The sequence below is a fragment of the Tympanuchus pallidicinctus genome, unplaced genomic scaffold (genome assembly GCF_026119805.1).
Source record: "Tympanuchus pallidicinctus isolate F22 unplaced genomic scaffold, pur_lepc_1.0 scaffold15, whole genome shotgun sequence".
Lineage (NCBI taxonomy): Eukaryota > Metazoa > Chordata > Aves > Galliformes > Phasianidae > Tympanuchus > Tympanuchus pallidicinctus.
In genome coordinates this window covers 14,701,611-14,721,655 of record NW_026294669.1, presented here as the reverse complement: position 1 = coordinate 14,721,655, position 20,045 = coordinate 14,701,611, and the positions used below count along the sequence as shown (strand labels likewise).

The window sequence follows — 20,045 nt, the reverse complement described above, 5'->3', positions numbered from 1 at the left end:
ACACGCCTTGGGTGCCTCCAACCGCCTGGGACAGGTATTCGTGGTCCAGTGGAGCATGCCCTATCATGCCTCTGTGCCATGGCACTCCAAGCACCTCCCCTCCCTGCAGCTGCGGAGCATTGAAGTGGAGAGGTCTGGCTACCCATGGCCACCCCCTGCTCCTTGGGTGCTGTGCTCATCCCTACCATGGCATACCTCTTCCCACTATGGGGGCTGGCATTTCACCACTGACAGCTGGCAGCAATATCGGGACTCCTATGCAAGTAAGGGAGTGCCCAGGAAGATGCACACTTCCTTTCATGTGCATTGAGCCAATGGTTGTGTGAGACTCCATGACAGGTGCAGAGCATGTAGGGATGGTGTATTAGGGTCAGGCAGGACCTTGGTGCCCCACAGCATGTCCCTTTTTTTGCTGGAGGATGGAGATTCTGAAGAAAGCCAGCGCACTTCCAGAGGTACTCAAATAGATGGGGGTTGTTGGGATGTCCATGGAGAGGTGATACCCATGGAGCTGAGATGACAGAACTCTGTGAGAGGCTTTGGAAGGAAATGGTCCTATTGAAAGTGCAATTCTCTCAAGGGACTCAGGGAAGATATGCTGCCAGGCATCCATCTGTTTCTGTCTTGAAGAAGGGAAGAGTGCAGAGGTAGGAGGGCAGAGGTGGGTTCTGGTGCTCCCCATGCCCAAGGTCCTCTCTAGATGAGTCCACTCAAGTCACACAGACACGCAAAGAGGGTTGGCACAGCAAACCTTAGACAAAGGGAATGGACTGCCATGGGAATGAACTCTGTTGCCCTGGATGCCCCAAACTGGAGAGTTCATAATCTCTAAGGAGGCGTACATCCTCATTGCCTGCAGTGTTCAATGGGAGGCTGTCCAGCAGCACCATCCCTTCATACAACTAAGTTCCCTACTCCAATGGCCTGAACTGGGCACAGAGAATGGAGATATCCCAGGTCATGAATTTACTGGGAGGGCTGCTTCCACAGAATAAGGGACCCAGTGGGATGGGTGCTTGCTTTGTCTGTTAAGTCCTGCTGCACACTTGGTACCCCATGACAAGCCTGGTGGCCAGGAGGTACAAACCAGCACTCGATCAAGAGAGAGGGACAAGAGCACATGTGGCTCCAAACCCACATCTGTGCCCTAGGATGCCTCTGTGGGTCCTCTATGGGGCCATGAGTGATGCTTGATCCAGGCGCATCCCACCTGCTTGACATGTGCGTAACCACCTTGGAGCACTGCCTGTCAGGATGCTCCCTAGGGCAGAAGACAACACCCCTGCGGCTGGCCCCAAACCCAGTGGGATGCACGCTGGGGTGCCCTCAGACCCTGCATGTGCCAAACTTCGCAGGCGATGGTTAAGTCATGTGTTTTGTGTTGGTTTCTCCCCCTCCTGGAAAGTCCCTCTGTGCGGAGCAGCGGGGCTGAGCCGACCGCACACAGCTGCGGGCCACCACATGAGAGGAGGCAGCTCCCCGGGGATTACAGAGCCCCGGGAGCCCCAGGGAGTAGGCAGGAGCACCCGTGCCGTCGCTCTTTCATCTCTCCCCTGCCTCACTCCTCCTTTCATGTCTGCCTCTCTGGACACGCTCTCTTTTTCTCCACCGCCTTTGCTCTCTTTGCACTTGGCCTCTTTTCCCTGCCTTCCCCCCACTCCTTCCCTGTTCACCCGGCTGTGCTGGCTGCCTCTGCACCTCTTCCGTGTCCTCCCCCTTGGACCTTGTACTTTCATCCCCCAGCTGCAGCCACCTGCTCCCACTTCCCCAGCACTAGCTGCCCGCTCCTGTGCCAGTTCTGCCCCGTGTGATCTTCATCTCCATCTCCATCTCCAAACTCTCTCACCTTACCATGGTGGGAAGCATGGCAGTGGCACAAGTGGAGTCTCCGCTGGTGTTCTCCATCTGTATCAGAAGAGCTTTTCTCCTTTCTCCCATCTGTCCTTGCATGTGTGTCCCACACTGTCACATCACCTTGCCCCCTCCATCTGGTTCATGAAAGGAGGGAACTGGGGATTCTAGGAGACCCTGGCATCCCTCCCTGTCCCTGGCACCTGCCTTTCTCTTCAACTTTGGATGGTGGACCAAGAAAAGTCAGTGTTGCCCAACCAGGGCAAACTCTGGTCAATAGATAAGAAAAAGAAGAGGGTGCCCTATGCTCGAGGGTCACAGGTCTGTGCTGGAGACTGTTGTGTTCTTCTGGTGTTGAATGGTGGGATGTACAAGACTGAAAGCATTTTGGTCCAGATCTCCCACAACCATGGCACTGGGAGCACATAACAAGGTGGTGAGATGCACAGAGCACAGTCCACAAACTGCCTGTGTTATGAATGTGTGATACAGCCCTATGTCCCAGGCCACTCTGTCATGATCTTGTGCCATGGGGACTGAGTGTGGCTGAAATACTTCCCAGGCAGTAGGGGCAGTAGAGTCAGGCAGCTGCCAGCCTCCCTTGTCACTCAACCAAAATCTTTGTGCTGGGCATGCCAGCTGCCCTCCCGTTGTAGGCAATATCACCAGGACACCATGCAAGGGGGTGGCTGGACCTGGAGCGGTGAGCACAGGGCTCCTGGGTTCCTCTCCTGAGCCAGCAGCTGCCTTGCTGTAGGTACTTTGCCTTGCCAAGCAGGTCAACTAGGGCCAATTCTTTTTTTTTTTTTTTTTTCTTTGGGGGGGGGGGGGGGAGGGGGGGGGAGGGGAGTGGAGGGGAGAGAAGGGGGGGGGGGTTGCAAGGGTGCTGGTGCCAAGCACGACATGTTGGGGCTGAACTCAAGGAAAGCCTCAGAGCACTTCTCTGCAGCTCAAGTTGCAGCAGGGTGCCAGCCAGGCTCTCAGGAGGGTTCTCAGACTGTGGCCACCTGCTTCCCACCCAGAGAGCTTGCTGGGGGCAAGCTGTCCAGAGCAAGGCAAGGAAAGAGCTGCTCTCCTCAGAACAACAGACTAGCAGCCAGGATTTACTCTCTGGTTGCTTCCATAGCTCTGGTGAGGGTTGGCAGCCCAGAATGCTCTGCCTGCCAGCAGCAGGTGCTGGTGTCCCTGCTTATGCCACCTCAGTGAGGGGATGGGATGGTGCAGGGGTGCCAGAGAGCCATTCCATCGTGGCTCTGCTTCATGTAGGTTCTGCTGGGAGCAGCAATGGAATTTCGATGGGGCTGGGCGTTCCCATGTAGTGATTCCCCCAGGCAGGATCTGGCTGTGATGACTGTTCTGTGCAGGGAATAAATACCAGAGGAGTTACTCACGACTCACTGGGGCATGATGTAGCAACTCCTCGCTGGTTCCCCCCACCCTCCAGCCAAAGTTCCTCCTGTGATCTCCTGGGGAAAGTCCCAGCCCCTCCATTCTCTCCTGCCACCCCCCAAGACCTCACCCACCCTTGTTGGAGCTTTCCAGAATCAGGAGACATGCTGGGGTTTGGGGAGAGAGGAAAGGATCAGCACAGCATGCCGTGCTGCCTCCATGGCTCTTGCATGCTTTATCTGACAGTGGGCACAAAGCCAAGCTATGAGATAGCATCAGCGTGGGGTACCCACACCTGGGCAGCCACACATCCAGCTCCGGACCTGGCAGAAGTGCAGAGTGATCAGCTCAGGTCTCTCGATCGCCTTGTTGGTGGTCACACTAAGGTCAGGTTTCCCATTGCTCTGCACAGATGTGTGGACAAGAAATGAGATTTACTTTCAGTTTGTTTAAAGGTGCTGGAAGGATTTCCTACTCTTGGAAATAGGGAGCTCAAACTTTGAGAAAGGCACCAGCCTTTGCAAGACTCCAGCAAAGCCATCTAGATGATGGTCCTTTTGCAGCAATGACCCCTGCGGGTGGAGGAATCTCCATAATACATACAACACTGAGTAAGTTCCACCTATTCATATGGTTGGTTGGGAACAGTTCCTCCATGCAAATGTGAGGAAATTTGACTCTTTGGTGGGACTGGGACCAATCCTATCTGCCAGCCAAGAATGAAGCAAATCGGGCAGAGGGACATGGGAAGAACCCCCAGTGATAAGTCAACCACATTGAGTTTCCCTAGTCAAGGGAGGATTGCATTTCTGTCCCGGAGAAGGAGGAAGGCTATACTTAACCTGAAAGAGGTTGGGTTTGAGATACACGGTACCCAGGGAGCCCAGTCCTGCCTAGAAAATGGCTCTGGGGGCTCAATAGTTATCATGGGAGAGGAGGTGTCCTGCAGGCTTCTTGTGTGGTTGGAAGATGGGCACTTGGCAGCTGGTTTACCAATTAGGGAAACACAGGGACACTGTCTTTGCAACCACAGGCTCTCTGATGTCTTGCCTGTGGATCTCAGATGCACAGCAAGGGAAACTGCAAAGCAGAACACGAGAGTTGGTATTGCACTGGGAGCTCATGGGATGGTCCCACGAGAAAAGGAGCTTCTTTTGTGATAAGGCAGCACATGCCTTGGAGCTACCTGTACCCTGAGCTGGGGGTGAGTCATGTCCTTGGGAGAATGGTCCATGCCTGCAACCCCTCTCTGCATCTTTAAACACATCCTGTCCCATGACACACTTCATGCCCAGCCAGCAGCAGGGCTCAGGGTGCCCGCAGCAGCGTTATGAAACAAGGACACGGGGCTCCTCCCTGCTGCACCCAGGGCACATGCTTCCTCCCAGCCTGGTATTTTCCCCCTCGATTTTTTTTTTTTTCTTTTTTTTTTTTTTCCCCTTCATTTATTATTTTGCATCGCCTCAAGGGGCGCAAAACTATGGGAGGAGCAGGGAAGCTATCAGCCGGGAGATACCAGCAGTGTGATTCAGCAGGCTGGATAGGTGCCCTCCCTGCCACTGCAGCGGGGTGCCAGCAGAAGGGATGGATGCAAGTCTGCAGTACCTCGCTTCTGTCCCTGGCCCTGCCCCAGGCATCTCCCAGCAGCACGGGGGCAGTTGCAGGGCTATGGGGCCATTATCAAGGATTTCCATGGCTGGATGGAGTCCAGCGTGTACCCAGACAGCTCCAAGAGCTGTGATGCCAGCAGGGCACTGTGGGGGGCAGTCCTGAGGGCCCCAACCATCCTGTTAGCACACGCAGGAGCAAAGCCTTGGACAGGAGGAAGAGCATTCAGCACTGTCTCCAATCCACTTTTATTCACAATCGGGAAATAACTTACCATACAATAACACAGGCACGCACAGCACAGTCCCGGGCACCCTCCCCTCTGGCATGCCACTACAAGAGGCAAGACCCATCTGGGGGGCTGTGCCCCCTCCGTCCAATAGGATGCTCCATCCCAGGGATGCTCTGTCTCCATCCCATGGAATGCTTCCATCTCCATCCCTGGGATGCTCCATCTCCATCCCAGTTGGTGCGCAGCCCTGCACGCAGCCAGAGGAGCCTGTGTGTGATGCCAGTGCATCCCCCTGCCCTCCCACCCCATGCCCCGCCATTCCCATCCCACCCCACCCCATCCCAGCGCCCACCCTGTGCCCCCCGAGCGGTGCTGGTGTCAGCAGTCTGTACAGCGTGGCTGTGCGCTCCCGGTGCTGCGGGGCTGGGTGGGCACAAGCAGCCCCCACCCTGGGTGACAATGACAAAGTGCTGGTTTCGGAGGGCCCTCGTGCTGAGCATCTCCAGAGCGGAGGGAAGCGGCGGATCCATCGCTCCCCAGCGCCAGGGCGAGCTCGTCCCTGGCACCCTGGGGCGAGCGGGCAGCTACTTGCAGACACTGACCCACTCGGTGATGCGGCACTCCTCGCACGCCACGAAGCAGCACCAGTGGAACTTGCAGTTGCAGCGTTCGCTGCGGGTTTGCCGCAGGATGTTGTGCCCGCGGCCGCAGCACAGGCTCTCGCAGTTGTCCATGCCCGGGCTGGTCTTGTTGCACAGGCGGCCTTGGGTGCCCAACGAGTCCAGCGCTGGCTCCCGCTCACAGAAGTCAGGCGACTTCTCAAAGTAGACCAGCTCGCTGATGCCGGCGCGGCGGCGATGCCGTGCGTGGCCCGGCTCCAGCTGCCCTGCATTGCGGTTGTGGGGCCGGATGAGAGTGGCCCCATAGAACCGGTCCTTGAGGAGGGATCCCACCAGGCGAAATTCGGGTGTCACCTGCCAGCAGGTCTTCAGCTGGCAGCTCCCTGAGGTGCCGTGGCATTTGCACTTCCTCCTCATGTTGTCCATCACTACCTGCAGGGTGGACGGGAGGGCAGAGGAGTTAGCAGGAAAGATGTGGCATTTGGGGGATAGAGAAAGCAACAGTAAGCTCCCTGGGGATGGGTGATGTGGGAGTACCATGTCACACCAAGAACTAAATTTCAAGCAGAAGCCAGAGATGCTCACAGTCTCAGCCTGTGATTTGGGGAGGCCATTGCCGTGTGTCTGCTCCCACAAAAGTCAGCGCTCTAGGAAAAAACACTTCTCAGAAAGAATGATGATGCACTGATGCAGACTGCCCAGGAAAGTGGTAGAGCCACTCCATCCCTAGAGGTGCTGGAGAATGTGGAGATGTGGCACTAAGGGCATGGTTAGTAGGCAGGGATGAATTGACGGTTGGACTAAATTATCTTAGTGGTCTTTTCCAACCTTGATGATTCTGTGATTATATACAGTTGCACTGGTGGAGGAACGTGGCTAACCAAGGGATAAGGAGGACCACTGTGGCTATGCCAGGAGGAGGGGACAGTGCCAGCAGCCAGGGTCTGCCAATCTGCTTTGGCCACACCAAGGCAAACAGCTCATGCCCAGTAACCCATGGGCACAGAGCTGCTGCACACCTCAGACAGAAGCAGCTTGCGCCGCTCTAGGCTCCATAGGCTCCATCCCTGGCTCAGGGACAGAACATCTCCTGCTGCTACCTCAGGAGCAGCGAGGAAGTTAGCAGGCCAGTCCCCATGCCCCACTCTGCACCCCTTGGCCCAGAAGTAACTACATAATAAGGGAAATTAGCTCCAAATTACAAAGCACAGAGAGATGGAAAGCACTTTGAAGCACTTTGCCACCAGCTTTGTCGTGGTTGGGAGGCAATTTCCTGCACCGCCTCAGCCTCAGCATGCAGAGTTTCCCTATGGGGCTGCCTACCCCCAGCCCCAGCAAATCCCCCTCCCACGGGGACATCCCAACCCCTCTGGGTGCCCAAGCCAGGCTGGGGCTGGCACACAGCATCCCACACATGCTAATAGAATCACATGCTTATGCTCCATGGGGGTTTAGGGGACACGTGGCCCCGTGCGTGGCCACATCCCATGACGTCCCAGCCATCCTGGCCACCCTGCTTTGTGCTAGGTGCTCTTTGTCTGTTCCTTCTCCATCCCTGGGGGAGATGCATGCACAAGGAGTGCCTTGTTTTGGTAGGGGTGGGTATTTTTTGCAGCTTGTTTTCTTGTTTTTGAGTAAATCTCCCCGTTGCTAAGCACTTATGGTAATGAAGGTAGGTCAGGGAAACACGCCTGGAGCTCGGGGCACATGGCACAGAGGTCTGGGCTGGGCTGGAGGTTGGCTTTCATCCTGCGGAGAGACCTGTCTCCTGCTGAGAACAGCCTCTGCCTCGCAGGCCATGAGCTGTGCCCATTCGCTTGCCATGCCCTGGGTGTGCCAGCAGGGAACACCAGCTGCTTCTGCCATCCTGGGAACATGCTGTCATCATGATCCCTTCCCTCTCTTTCCACCTCCTTTCCCGTGGCTGAACCAGGGAAACCCATACGCAAAGCTGCAGTCCTCATGGGGATGGACCACCCAAGCCAGCATGCCAGGCATCCCAAGCCCTGCATGGTAGCATCCCAACCTGCAGACAGCTGCTTCTCCCTCTTCATGGGGAGCAAAAGCCCACTGCACTTATGAGTCCCAGGAGCACCTCTGCCACCATCTCTCCATCACACACCCCTACCCTGGCCAGGTCCTTCTCCCATCTCACAAACACCCGCGTTCAGCACATGCCCAGACTCGCCGGTGCTTTCTTTCACACATTCCCAGCTCCTCCCAGACACGCTCATAAGAGCTTTATCGTAGCCCTTTGTTGTGAGGGTAATGGGTAGTTCCAGGCTGCCTTTCATCCTCTTGCTCTCTGATCTGGCGGGTTAGGAGGGCTTGCAGAGCCTCCTGCATGCTATGGGCTGCTCAGTTTGCATAGGAAGCTCCAAAGCGACCAGTTGCCCTTGGGCTCCCTGTACAAGCTCAGGGCCACGATGACCACTGCCCATATGGCTTGGAGGATGCTGTGCTTCACTGCTGGATTTGAAAAAGGAATAGCGGTGAGTCTGCCTGGTTTTGAATCAGGGACCTTCCATGTGTCAGGTAAACGTGACAACCACTACACTGCAGAAACCCACGTGCTGCTGCCATCAACAGTGGCCTTCCATGGCATTGTCATCTCCCCAGGCAGTGCGTGGTGTGAGCTGGGAGCCAGGCATGTGCTGGCCCTCTCTACATGCAGAGAACCCTTGTGATGCACATGCTGAGCATCCTCAGTGATAAAGATGCAGTGGTTAAGGCTGGTGCATGGAAACGGACAGTGCTCTGCACATGGTGGCCAAGCACTGCTCAAGGGATCAGAGCTCAGTATTCCCACCCCAGGAGAGGAGAAGACTGCAGAGCTGCTGCACCCAGCACTGCCAATCCTTCCTGGGGAATCCCCAGCAGATTGCTCCTTATTCGTGCAGAAAGATATTCCTAGGAGTGAGGGCATGGCATGGGTTTGTGGAGTGTGCAGAATCCATCCCCAAGCAGTGCACTTGGCTAGATTTAGCCTCAGCAGGAGCTGTGGCACCCAGGGGCAGTGGCCAGGTATGGCATCACCATCCTGCCCCCATTCATGGCTCCCATGCACAGCTCCTACAGTCATTACAACTCAATCTCCGAAGGGACTGCACCCTCATTTCTCCAAAGTTCTGGAGCTGGGCACCCTGCCTGATCAATGCTGCCTCACTGCCTTCCCCTCCTTCATCCCTTCAGCCCTCCTCTTCCTCTTCTTCCAGCTCCAGCCTTCTCCTGCCCACCTAGCTCATGTCTCTGAAGCCACCAACAAGTGAGTGACAAGGCCATTGCCAGCCCCCTGCCACCTCCTGTTTGCACCTGGGGCAATCAGACCCCACAGCCCAGATCCCAGAGGTGCTGTATGGTGGGTATTTCCTCTGGCAGTGAGGATGGATGCCCAGGTTGGGAATCAGACCTGGGATTGCTGTCCCCGCCGCCATCACCCTGATGCCGCTCACCTGCCGCCCCACACGGTTGTTGTGCAGCCTCATGCGTGAGTGGATGTCCCTGTAGGTTTCCCGAGAGTCGAGGAAATCCTTGGAAAACTTCTCCCCATAGTCCACATCAGGGCTGCACCCACCCCACTCCCAGGAGTCCTGGAGGCCAGGGGTCTCGGCCGGCATGTGCTCCATGTGCACACCGTGCACCATGCCTTTGCCACGGTTCATGGCCTCCAGCTGGAGCCGGTGCAGCTTGCGGCGGAAAGCCTCCTCGTCGCCCCGTCGCTTCTGGTCACATCCACATGCCTGCAGCTTGCCGAGGGCGCAGGCGTTGGAGACGGCGTGCACCACACCAGCAGCCGCAATGGCGTAAGCGAAGGCGCTCTCCCGGAAACCTGCAGGGATGGAGAGAGCGGGGCTCAGGATGGGCTCGTGGAGCACCAGCAGAACCCCTCTGGGTGCGCTCGTGGCCCGTTCCTGAGCCCCAGCACTGGGAAGCAAGGATGGGATGCACCCCAAAGGATGGTCACCTCCCTCCCAGCTGTGGGAATCTCTTACCAATGTGATACAATGCTGGAAAAATTGCGCATCCCCACTTTTAGAACGTGCCATGACCACACCACACCCTGCCAGGGCAGGCAGCTGGTTGTCATTACACACTGGGGAGTGAGGACATTTGCACATGTCATTAGCTGCAGATGGGGCGGCCAGGGACAGGGACACTGCCCAACGTGTGGGCTCATTGCTGGTGATGCTCGCCAGCACGCATGCCTCCTCCATGGTTCGTGGCCGACTGCTGAGCAAATGCTATAATCTTATTAAAGGGAAATGAAACGCATCTCGGAAACCTGCATTTAAAGTCGTGCTGCTCTTTTGTGTGCTAATTTGACACCGCTGCATTTAAAAAATTAACAAGGTGCTGCTTAAAAGCAACTGGGAGCCTCTCCCAGCTTCTCTTCAGTGTCGGACAAGCTTGCTCTGAGCCAGTCCCTTCCAATGCACAAGTTGAACAACATTTTTCATCAGGCAGGTAATGGTGCAGCTCCCAGGAAGGCAGTGCTGGTAACACATCCACACCCGAACAGCCTCTGTGCCCCTCTCCGTCCCCCCTCCCCAGCCCTTCTGCCTCCTCCTCACTCTGTGCCCCTGGCTGCCCCTGCCCTTGCCCAGCTCCTCCACGAAGCACCATGCTCTCCACTCCAGCCTTGCCTTTCCGTTAGCCCCATTCTCAAGTTCCCCCAACCTAACTCACAATTTCCCATGCAGCATCTCCTTAAAATCCCTTCTAGAGACCAGACAGAAGCACTACCCCACCCATTTTGTCTACGAAGCCTGTCTCCTTGCTGGTGAAGAGGTTGAGTTGGTTCAGTGCCCTCCACAGCAGGGAAACCTGTGAGGTTGAACCCCAGCTCTTCTCCATCCCTTGCTGCCCTCCAGCCAAGCAGGAGCTGATGGACAAAGCTGAGGGGTCTCTGTCTCCAGAGCATCCATCCCCCAGGCCCTGGACAGTCAATGCTCTTGTCCCCAGGCAGCAGCTGAGCCAATATATTTCTGTATGCAGGGTCATCTCATGGTCCTTGCTCTAAGAACCCAGATGTGGCAGCAAAGCAGTGAGCAACGTGGCTGAAGGTGACAACCAGAGATACCACAATCTGGACAAGGGAGGATTTTCCAGGAACCACAGCCAAGCGTGGTATGCATCAGTCCTTCAGAGGGAGTCTCTCCAAGCTGCCCACCTTTGTAACTTTGATGGTTACAAAGCCACCAGATCCCTACAGGAACTGCAGAAGAGGCTGTAGCCATGGGAGAAGCAGGGAGAAGGGCTGTGGGAAGCACTGCATCCTTCTGGGAAGAGAGAATGGAGGACAAGACCTTCACAGCACAACCAGGACCCAGCCTGCCATGTACTTAAAGGACTTTTGGGCACCCACTAAAAGATCTTTCTTTCCAATATGCAAATGATGGGTCCAAAAGGTTCAGACCTGGGATGGGTCTCCATCAGATCCCGAAGTGGCTTCCTTAGCTGGGAAAATTCTCCATCATGGCTCTCTGCCTCTGGACACCTCAGAGATGGGGGGCATTTAGTGGGACCCTGAGATGCACTCTACCATGGGCACAGCAGCTGCTCCATCTCTCAGGAGGGTGTGGGACCAAGGAGGTGGTCCCAGTCCAGAAGTGGCCATGGGCTCCATGGGCTCCTGAGGCAATGAGAGCTGGACGCTGTACACCATAAAACTCTTCCTAGCTCTTCTCCCACCACCTCCCACAACAGCCGGCTGGTCCCAACACGCCACCTCTCCCCCAGTCCCGCTCCCTCCCTCCCTCCCCTTTCCCTAATTAAACTGCAGGTGAACCTGCCAGGCTCTGGCCCCTCGCCAGGTGCTAAACGGCTTCCTGCAGATCGCGACTTGCCTCCCTGCACCTCCCAAGCGTGCCAGGGACAGCCTGGAGCCCTCGCTCCGAGCACGCAGCTCCCATCCGCCCATGGCACTGCCAGCCAGGAGCTCCATGGGCTGCAGGGAGAAGAGATGCTGCCCATCGCCAAGGGCATTGATCATGCCCATCTCCTTGGGGGAAGATCCAGGGACTGTGGGCACCCACAGAGATGCGGCTGAACAACCATAGCACCTGCATGTGCTTTAGGGCCAGGTGGGCAAAGTCCTCAGCTTGCTTGAGGGTAGCGAAAACCCAGCCAAGAACCCAGCTGCAGCTGTGCCTGGCCAGGCACTGCGGTCTGCGGGCATTGGTGCTTGGCTAGGGCTCTGCATGGCTGGGCGCCGGGGTCCCAAGCTCTGGACGGCCATAACAGCACCTGCCTGCTGCATGCTGCCCACACCAAGTGCAGCTCACAGCTGGTTGTTCCCCAGCACCTGGCTCTCCCAGCCTGGCAGGAAGTTCTCCCGTCCTTGCTGGGTGAATCAGGCTTTGGCTGGGCCCCACAGCCCCCTTGGCACCTGGGTGTCTTTCCTGGGGGATACAGGCTTGCAAACCTCACCAAGCCTACAAAGGCTGCAAAGGAAATCAGAGGGACACTGCGCTCCAGGACACTCAGGGTATGGTTCCCACTTCTTTCAGAGCTGTAAATAGATGGGATTGGGATGAGCCAAGGGCACAGACACATACTGGACCCCTCAGCACCCCTCAAGCAGCCTCTGCCCCACAGCCAGGCAGTGCCAGTGTTGCACTGCGCCATGGGTGCGTTGGCATGTGCAGGACCAGGATAAGGGTCACCTGCAGTGAAGCTTCTGGCATACACCCATGCATGGTGCAGCCCAGCCAACAGCTCCTGGGCACCAGGGACAATCCACAGCAGATCTCTGTACACCTGCCCCTGCTGGCCATCAGCATCCTTTTCCCCACTATTCTGTCCAGAATAGGGTTCCCACCAAGCCCAATGTGAAGCCTCCCTGCTTCTTCCCAGCTCCCCAGGGCTTGCATCAGGTCTATGGGACCAAGCCCCAGCTCTGTGGGACTGAACTGGGCTGGGTGTATGGTGCTGAGTGCTGGGGAGATGCGTGAGACGTGGGAGGACAGGGTGGAGCAGGCAGAAGCGGGGAGAGCAGAAGGAGAAGGCAGCTACAAATAATTTAAAGTGAGGTTCACGCACGGCTGAACTGATGGCAGAAGAAGTGGGAAAAGGAATGAAAGATTAAAGGGGTCTGTCACTTCAGGTTACAAACAACGATCCTTCGAGTGTGCTGCGTTCCCAGGCATGGCAGGGATGGGGCAGAGACCTGATCCCTGCAGACCAGATGCATTAATGCCTGCGGCATGGAGCCTGCACCCCTTGCTTCGCCTCTCCTTCCAGAGATGCACCCTACATCCCTGCTTCAATGGTTGTTCCATTCCTGTGAGTCTCTGCAAGGCAGAGCCCAGAGCTCCAGCTCCAGTACTGAGAAATCTGAGTGGGCTGGAAGCAGATCAGGGCATCAGCCTTGAGACTTGCTCTATGCCAAAATGGTTCTGAGCAACCACATAGGATGGTGCTCAGAGCTCATCCTGCATCCCAAAGAGGTGCCCACCTCCCAGCATCCTTATCTCCATCCTCCTCCTGGATCACAGCAAAGTGCTGGTAGCAGGAGACAGAAACATCTCCACAGATGGTGTCCTGGGGTTGAGAATGTTGTGGTGTCTCTGCCACTTTCTGCTGAAGCTTCTCACCACCCTGGTGGGATGCTAGTGGCACCTCACCTGGGTGCAGGAGCAGCTCAAGCCAGTGAACCTGTGTCTCTGCCTCCTGAGGAGAGCAGAAGCAAATGCATTCCTCCGAGACCTGGAAATACCACGATGCTTATCAGGGCTGCTGGTCCCCACCCTCCCTGCCATGCCCTAACCTGGGCACTGCTCACTGAGGTGCTGGCGCTGCCACCAGCACTGCCTTGGCCTCTCTCATCCATGGCATGGACCAACGAGCACCCTGCTGTGTGCTGAGCATCAGGCCCCATGCACAGCAAGAAGACGCACCCAAGTCCTCCAGAAGGTCCCACCATCAGGCCACTACCCTGAGCTGCAGGCAGCAGAGCTCCCAGGGGAGCCTGCCTGTCCCCAGGTGGTCCAACCTCCATGCCCCATAGTCCTGCAGACAGAGAGCCCTCAGCTCTGGGCAGCCAATTCCAAGGCAGGACACCAAGATGATAGGCTCATAGACCTACATCTCATTGCTTCTGCTCACCATGATGCACCAAAACATTGTTCCTGCATAGGAGTGGGAGTGAGACAGGACACTCAGTCCATCCCGAACCGAATCCCAGAGTAAGGCATCCACCTACATCTATGGGGAGGGAAGCTGGAAAGTTTTGGGCAGCTCAGGACAAGGTCGAGAAAGAAGACACGTAGAGAAGAGCCCAGATCTGCTGCTGCTTGCTCTGGCAGACCTTCTCGTTTCTTCATATCCCTGCCTTCACCTGCAGGATGCTGATCTGGCCCAGTCCCCTGGGCTACAGAGGAGATGTGGAGTGCCCACGGGGAGTCTATGAGGATCCTGAGAGCGGTTTCTGAGCAAAGGATGAGAAAAGGAGCGGGTCCCTTTGGCCCTTACCTCTGCTGAAGATGATGCTCTCGTAGGGGATCTTGTTCTTGGTCTCGAGGCTGGAGCAGTTCCAGCGCTGGTCCCGGAACTGGTGCTGGCACTCGTGGATGGCGATCTGAATGCCCTGGATGGCTGAGGCTGTCACGTCAGGATGCCGCACACACACCTCCAGCTGCCTCCGCGTCAGCCCCGGCAGGGTCAGGCACACCGTGTTGGCGTTCAGCACCGGCTCCGATGGCAGCTTCAGGCCCAGGATCTCATTGGAACAGGAGCTTGGGGGCAAAGGGAAACGTGTGAGCTTGGGGTGAGCAAGGTGCTGAGAGCTTGGGGAGGGGGAAGACCTTGCGGGGGCACATGGGAGGGGAGATGCTCCTCTCCCCACACAGTGCCTGCTGCCTGCAGGTGACAACAAATCAGCATGCTGCAGGTTTTACTCAGGTTTTACTTGTCCATCCACAGAGACTCCAGAGCACAAGATCCATCCCAGGTGTGGTTCTGTCCACGCTGCACCCTGTATGGCACTGCTGGTCCTCACAAGGGAAGTGACCAGAGGGACCAGCCTTTTCCTGGCTGGGAAAATCAGAGCTGAGCACCCTGATGCATTACTCACAAACTTCCGGCAGTCATTCCAAACCCATCCATAGTCACATCCCAACACCACTGACCATGATGGCAGTCACTTCTAAGACCAGAAAGCACTGGCAGATGGATGGGGACAAGGCAGTGGGGTGCAGGTACTTCTCCAAGCAGAGATGATGTCTTGGGAAATAGAGAAGTGGATGAAGTGTGGGAGACAGGAGATGAGGGTGGTATGGCCAGCACAGGCAGATGTGGAGAAGAAGATGGGTAGGACCCACAGTGTGCAAGCTAAGGACCTGCAGGGTGCACAGCAGGCAGCGAGATGCCAAAGAGCATCCTGCACCTTGCACCAGGGTTCAGCACTTCTCCTCACTCAGGACAGCTCAGTCTCCAGGCAGGGATCCCTGTCCTCCAGAACAACCAGGAGTTGGGATCTTGGTAGGAGCAGGGTGCAGGAGCCCTTTGAACCTAGGTTACAGAAGTGAGATTTGGAGGAGAATGCTGCAGGAGGGACTGCAGTTCCCACATGAAGCATGCAGGCCCTGGGAAGGAGGGCTGCTCTCTCTCTGCTCCCTCAGGCCCTGCCAGGCGAGGGAGAGAAGCAGCACTGGAGGCAGGGGCTGACTCCCCCAACCAAGGAGGAAGGGCTCAGCCTGGTGTCCTTGCAGAGTTAAAGCTTGGTCAGGATGAAGGGAGCTGTCAGCGTCAGGCTGCTGCTGTCTGTAGCTTCTCAAGTGCATTTACACCCATCCCACCACTGCCATGGAGCAATCCATAGGTCTGCCCCACCACAAATCCACACTGACTGCAAAAGGGAAATATAGGGCAGGTGGGAGCAGAGAGAAACGCAAGGGAGCATATCTGTCCATAGCACACAAGAAGGATTCTCTGCCTGGCTCTAGCTCCCATTCACAGTACCTGGCTGACACCAGATGAGAGGGCATCTGTGGCCAGCACCATCCCCAGGCCCAGCAGCTCTTTCCCCAAGCACAGCAAGGACCTTATCCCCTGCTTGTCCTGACCCAGCTCCAGTGCCTGCCACCTTCATCCAGCAGCACCCCGGGGGATAGATAATGTTGTCACTCTCCCCATAGCACAGAGGAGAAACTGAGGCAGGGGCACTTCTGTAGGGCCTCGGGAGAGGAGGGCAGGTCCTGCTGCCTCTCGCTCCTCCCAGAGCTCATGGGAGTGAGGGACCCGCACGGGGCTGTCACTGTCACCGTCCCTAGGAGGACACAGCGCTCCCCCCAGCTCTCTCCCCCCTTGAAATCAGGATTTAAACTTGATTTCACGGTGACAAGCCCCCAGGTCACAGGCTGCAGCGGCTGCTGCTTTAATTAATACAAGGCCCAACGTTAACAAATTATATTTAAAGGGGCTGGAGGGAGGGGGAAGGGCGGGGGACTCCCCCCCACCAGCAGCAGCGTTAACCCCTGGCTGCCTGCAGCGCACAAGTTTCGGAGCGGGCAGAGGGGAGCTCCCACTCACCCCGGGGAGATGGAGCCGGACGGGGGCGGTGAGTGCTGTGGGGGGCCGCGTTCTGGAAGGCAGGCGGCCCCCAGCCGCCCCAGTTCGCCTTCAGGATCGGCAGAGCCGGGTTGGGGGGGGGGGGGAACCGGGCCTTATCCCCCGCCCCGGTGCGCGGTCCCCGGGTGCAGGGCCCGAAGGCACCGATGCCGGCGGCACGTCTCCCTCGACGGCGGCAGCGGCCCCCGGCGCCGCTCCCGCATCCCCCGACCTCCCGCGGGGCAGAGCGGGGAAACTGAGGCAGGCCGGGCAGCCGCTGGAGCGGCTCGGGCCGGGAGGATGACGAGAAGCACCCGGAGCGGGGGGAGCAGAGGCCCTGACAGCGCCCGGAGCGCGAGGAGCGGGGCGGCGGGGCGCGCGGGGCGGCGGGGGGACCGTACCGGGGTAAGGACCGCATCAGGGGGAGGACTCGTGGAGCCCCTCCGCAGCTCGACCGCGGAGCTGGGCTGTGCGCGGTGGCTCGCCGGGGGCCGGGGCGCCGGGGGTGGGGGCAGCTCCTACCTGGGTACCCAGAGGCTGAGCAGCAGCGAGCAGAGTCCGTGGGCCAGGGCCGGGCGCATCTTCGCTGGGGCAGCGGCTGTGCGGGCTGCGGGCGGGCGGGCGCCTTTGGGGCAGGGGCGGCGGGGCTCGGCGCTGCTCTCTGCCCGCTTTGTTTGTTGTGGGTTGTTTGCTTGTTTGTGTTTTCCCCTCTCCTCCCTCTCACTGGCTCCCTGCGCGCCGGGGCTCGGCTCGCCGGGGCGGCTCTGCCATCCTCCCGGGATGCCCCCCCCGCCGCCTCCCGCCGCCCCAGCGCCCTCCGAGCCCGGCGAGGGCTGCGTGCCCCCCGCCCTGCCCACCGCCGCCCCGCCGCGCTCAGCCTCCCGCCTCAGCCCCCCATAGCGGCGCGGCCCAGGGGGCCGGGGGGGCCCTCGGCCGCCGCTCCCCAGGGCGCCCCGAGGCTCCGGGGCCGCGGCGGGCGTGGGCAGGGCGCCCGGAGGGGGTGGCCGGGCGAGCGGCGCGGGGGCTCCCTCGGGGCCCGCAGGCACATGGGGAGCCGCGGGCCCCCCCGCCGCCCCCCGCCGGTGTCGCCGGGCCGAGCGGGCAGGGTCGCGGCCGGAGCGCCCCGGCAACGCTGGGCGCGGAGCGGCGGCGGCGGCGGCTCTGCCTGGGATCGCGCTGCGCCGAGCATTACTCAGCGCCCGAAGCCCGAGTCCCGACACGTCCAGACAGGAGCCCGCGGGGGAAGGACGGGGCAGAGAGGGTGGCAGCGGGGCGGGGAGGCGGCGTGTCGCACGCAGCCTGGCGGGGAGGGAGCGGGAGGCGCGGGGGGAGCGGGCACGGAGCGGGGAAGAGCGTGCGGGGAGCCGGGATGAGGCGTGCGGGATGGGGAAGGGTGCGTGGGGAGCGAGCGGGGCGTCAGGGGTGCGGGGGTCGTGTATGCAGACGTTGGTGAACGGGGCGCAAGGTGAGTGTGCGAGGAGACCGGGGAGTGCGCACAGGGCAGGAGCCCGTGGGCATGGGTGAGTGCACGAGGAGTTGGGTGAGTGTGCAAAGGGTGTGCATAGAGCGTGGCAGTGTGCGTGACTTGGGGTGGACGTATGCAGAGTGTGGGGTGAGAGTGCACGGTGTGAGTGTGCACAAAGTGCAGGTGAGTGCACGGAGTGTGGGTGGGTGTGCATGGGGCACGGGCAGTGAATTCGTGAGTACAGAGGAGTGTTTGTAACACAGAGTAAGCACGCATAGGGTGTGGGGGGAGTGTACACAGCACGAGTGAGTGTGTGATAAGGGGAAGTGTGTATCCTGCATGGGTTGTGCATGGTGCAGTGAGTGTGCATGGTGAGTGTGCGAGGAGCGTGGAGAAGGTGAAGTGGGGGTGAATGTGTGTGGAGTGTACGGCAGCTGCGTGCAGCTGGTGGCGTGAGCATGTGCTTGCATGCTGTTCGTGCGGAGTGTTGGTGAGTGCAGAGTGAGTTGGGTGTGTGTTGCACGGGGGAGCGTGCGTGGCAGAGGGTAAACAAATGGGGCATGGAGTGAGCACGCACAGAGAGAGCCACGTGTAGTGGGCTGTCAGTGGGCATCGTCTGCTTTAGCCCGTCTCATCCTGGCAGTGGAGACAGTGCTGTCCCCTGAGCTCAGTTCCCTGCCATGAAGCCCCTTGGGAGCTAGCAGGTGCAGGTGGCCGGGAGGGGCAGGCAGTGCCCCGCAGCTCCCGCTGTCCCCAGCCACCACAGCCCACGCCACGCCGGCAGCCGGCTGCGTGCTCCCCCCAGGCGGACACCGCGTGTCTCTGTGCCGGCACAGCTGCGCTGGCGGGGGCTGCCAGCTTCGCCGGCGTGTCGGTTCCTGTTTGCATCGGGGAGGAAAACGCATTTCCTTTGGGCAATGAGTTGTGAGCTGGTGCTGGGCCCCAAGGCTGTGCCGTTTCCCGTGGAGACTGTGGGAACCAGGGGTGGCATCCCCACCGAGGTCCGTACTGCAGGGGCAGAGCCCGTGGAAAGTGTCTCCCGCAGTTCCAGGGTCCCCAGTGCATGGGCTGCGGTGGCGCAGATGTTTGTGCGCTCGCTAGGATCCTGCATACAAATCAGTGCCAAGGCAAACCAGAGGGGGGAACGCTTTCATCCTCCTCCAGCCCCTAACGACATAACCGCTTCCAAGAGCGTGCATCTCACCCACATGCTCCCACTGACTGCGGGAGGAGCCCCACATCCCACCAATTCGATGCTGGCAGCAGAGGTGGATGGGGGGAAGGTTGATCCTCCTGTCCCAACAACGTTCCTGTGCTGAGGGAGAGCCGGGTGAGCCAGCAAAGCCCTTAAACACAGGATTAAACATTTGTCATTGGCTTGGGAACCATGGATAAGAGCCCATGGAACAGGATCGGGCCCCTCCAAGCAGGGCTGTATGCAGAGGGCACAGGGCTGGCAAGAAAAGTGCTGGCACAGGGCACTGTGGGCTGCACTGCCTGGGGTAAAACACTTCAGCACTTTCTGTGGTACATGAGCAGGTGCTCTATGCAGGGGATTGGAAACAGCTGTCCACCCCTCACCACACACACACCTCCCTCCCTTCCTCTCTGTCCTTCTCACCCCCCTGCCCAACCAAGGTGCCCCCCCACCCCCACACTTCTTTCTCTTTGTGCTTTGGAAAGGACCATGAAAATCTCATCCAACCCCAATGCCATGGAAGCATCTCTCAATATATCAGCGTGCCCAGAGCCACATCCAACCTGGCCTTGAGCACTGCAGGGATGGTACATTCACAGCTCTTCTGGGCAACCTCAGACTCTTTAGCCCCTTCTGCTTTGGGACTATCTATCCCTAAACCATACAGCTCAGAGAACCAGAACCATTCCAGGTTTTGGCACTGGACTCTGTGGAACCCATGGGGATTTGGGATGTCCATAGACAATCTCATAGAGGTCAGTGCAGGAGGGAGCACCAGGGAATCCCTGAGTGTGGTGGAGCTGGATGGATGGTGGTGGAGAAGCATCAGGACAGGTGCACCAGCATCAGCCTGATGCCAGCAGCATGGGGAACTGGAGCAGGAGGAGGGGGAGGAAGGAACCCATGCAGCTCACTCCTCACCGTCTTCCTACTTCCCCTGCCTATGGGACTGGAGTGACGACTGCATGAGTCAATGTTTGGGGTGGGAACGGGATGACCATGCCCCTGGCAGTGGCATTACTCACCACAGAGCCTCCAGCATCACTGCCCTCCCCCTGGCTCATGGCCGGCGACCTGCCTGGGGCTGCTTGCCATGACTCAGGTGCGAGCCACCCGGCCACACAGCCAGCCCAG

General features: G+C 58.6%; 1 protein-coding gene across 1 annotated transcript; it reads right to left on the bottom strand.

Annotated features, from left to right (window-relative positions):
• Positions 1–5,431: 5,431 nt before the first annotated feature.
• WNT10A (Wnt family member 10A) lies at positions 5,432–17,092 on the bottom strand. Its single transcript, XM_052675424.1, has 4 exons — positions 16,771–17,092; positions 14,173–14,435; positions 9,153–9,529; positions 5,432–6,132 (listed from the first exon to the last, which is right to left on the bottom strand). Exons 1-4 carry the CDS (start codon positions 16,827–16,829, stop codon positions 5,665–5,667), a joined length of 1,167 nt encoding a protein of 388 aa, XP_052531384.1. The 5' UTR covers positions 16,830–17,092; the 3' UTR covers positions 5,432–5,664.
• Positions 17,093–20,045: the final 2,953 nt, after the last annotated feature.

What these genes read in the sequence shown, in the direction of transcription:
- WNT10A (XM_052675424.1), bottom strand. Translation starts at nt 16,829, where the DNA reads ATGCGCCCGGCCCTGGCCCACGGACTCTGCTCGCTGCTGCTCAGCCTC. An exon ending in CTCAGCCTCTGGGTACCCAG is followed by an intron (nt 14,436 to 16,770) that starts GTAGGAGCTGCC and finishes TTTGCCCCCAAG; the next exon opens with CTCCTGTTCCAATGAGATCC. An exon ending in ACAACCGTGTGGGGCGGCAG is followed by an intron (nt 6,133 to 9,152) that starts GTGAGCGGCATC and finishes TCCACCCTGCAG; the next exon opens with GTAGTGATGGACAACATGAG.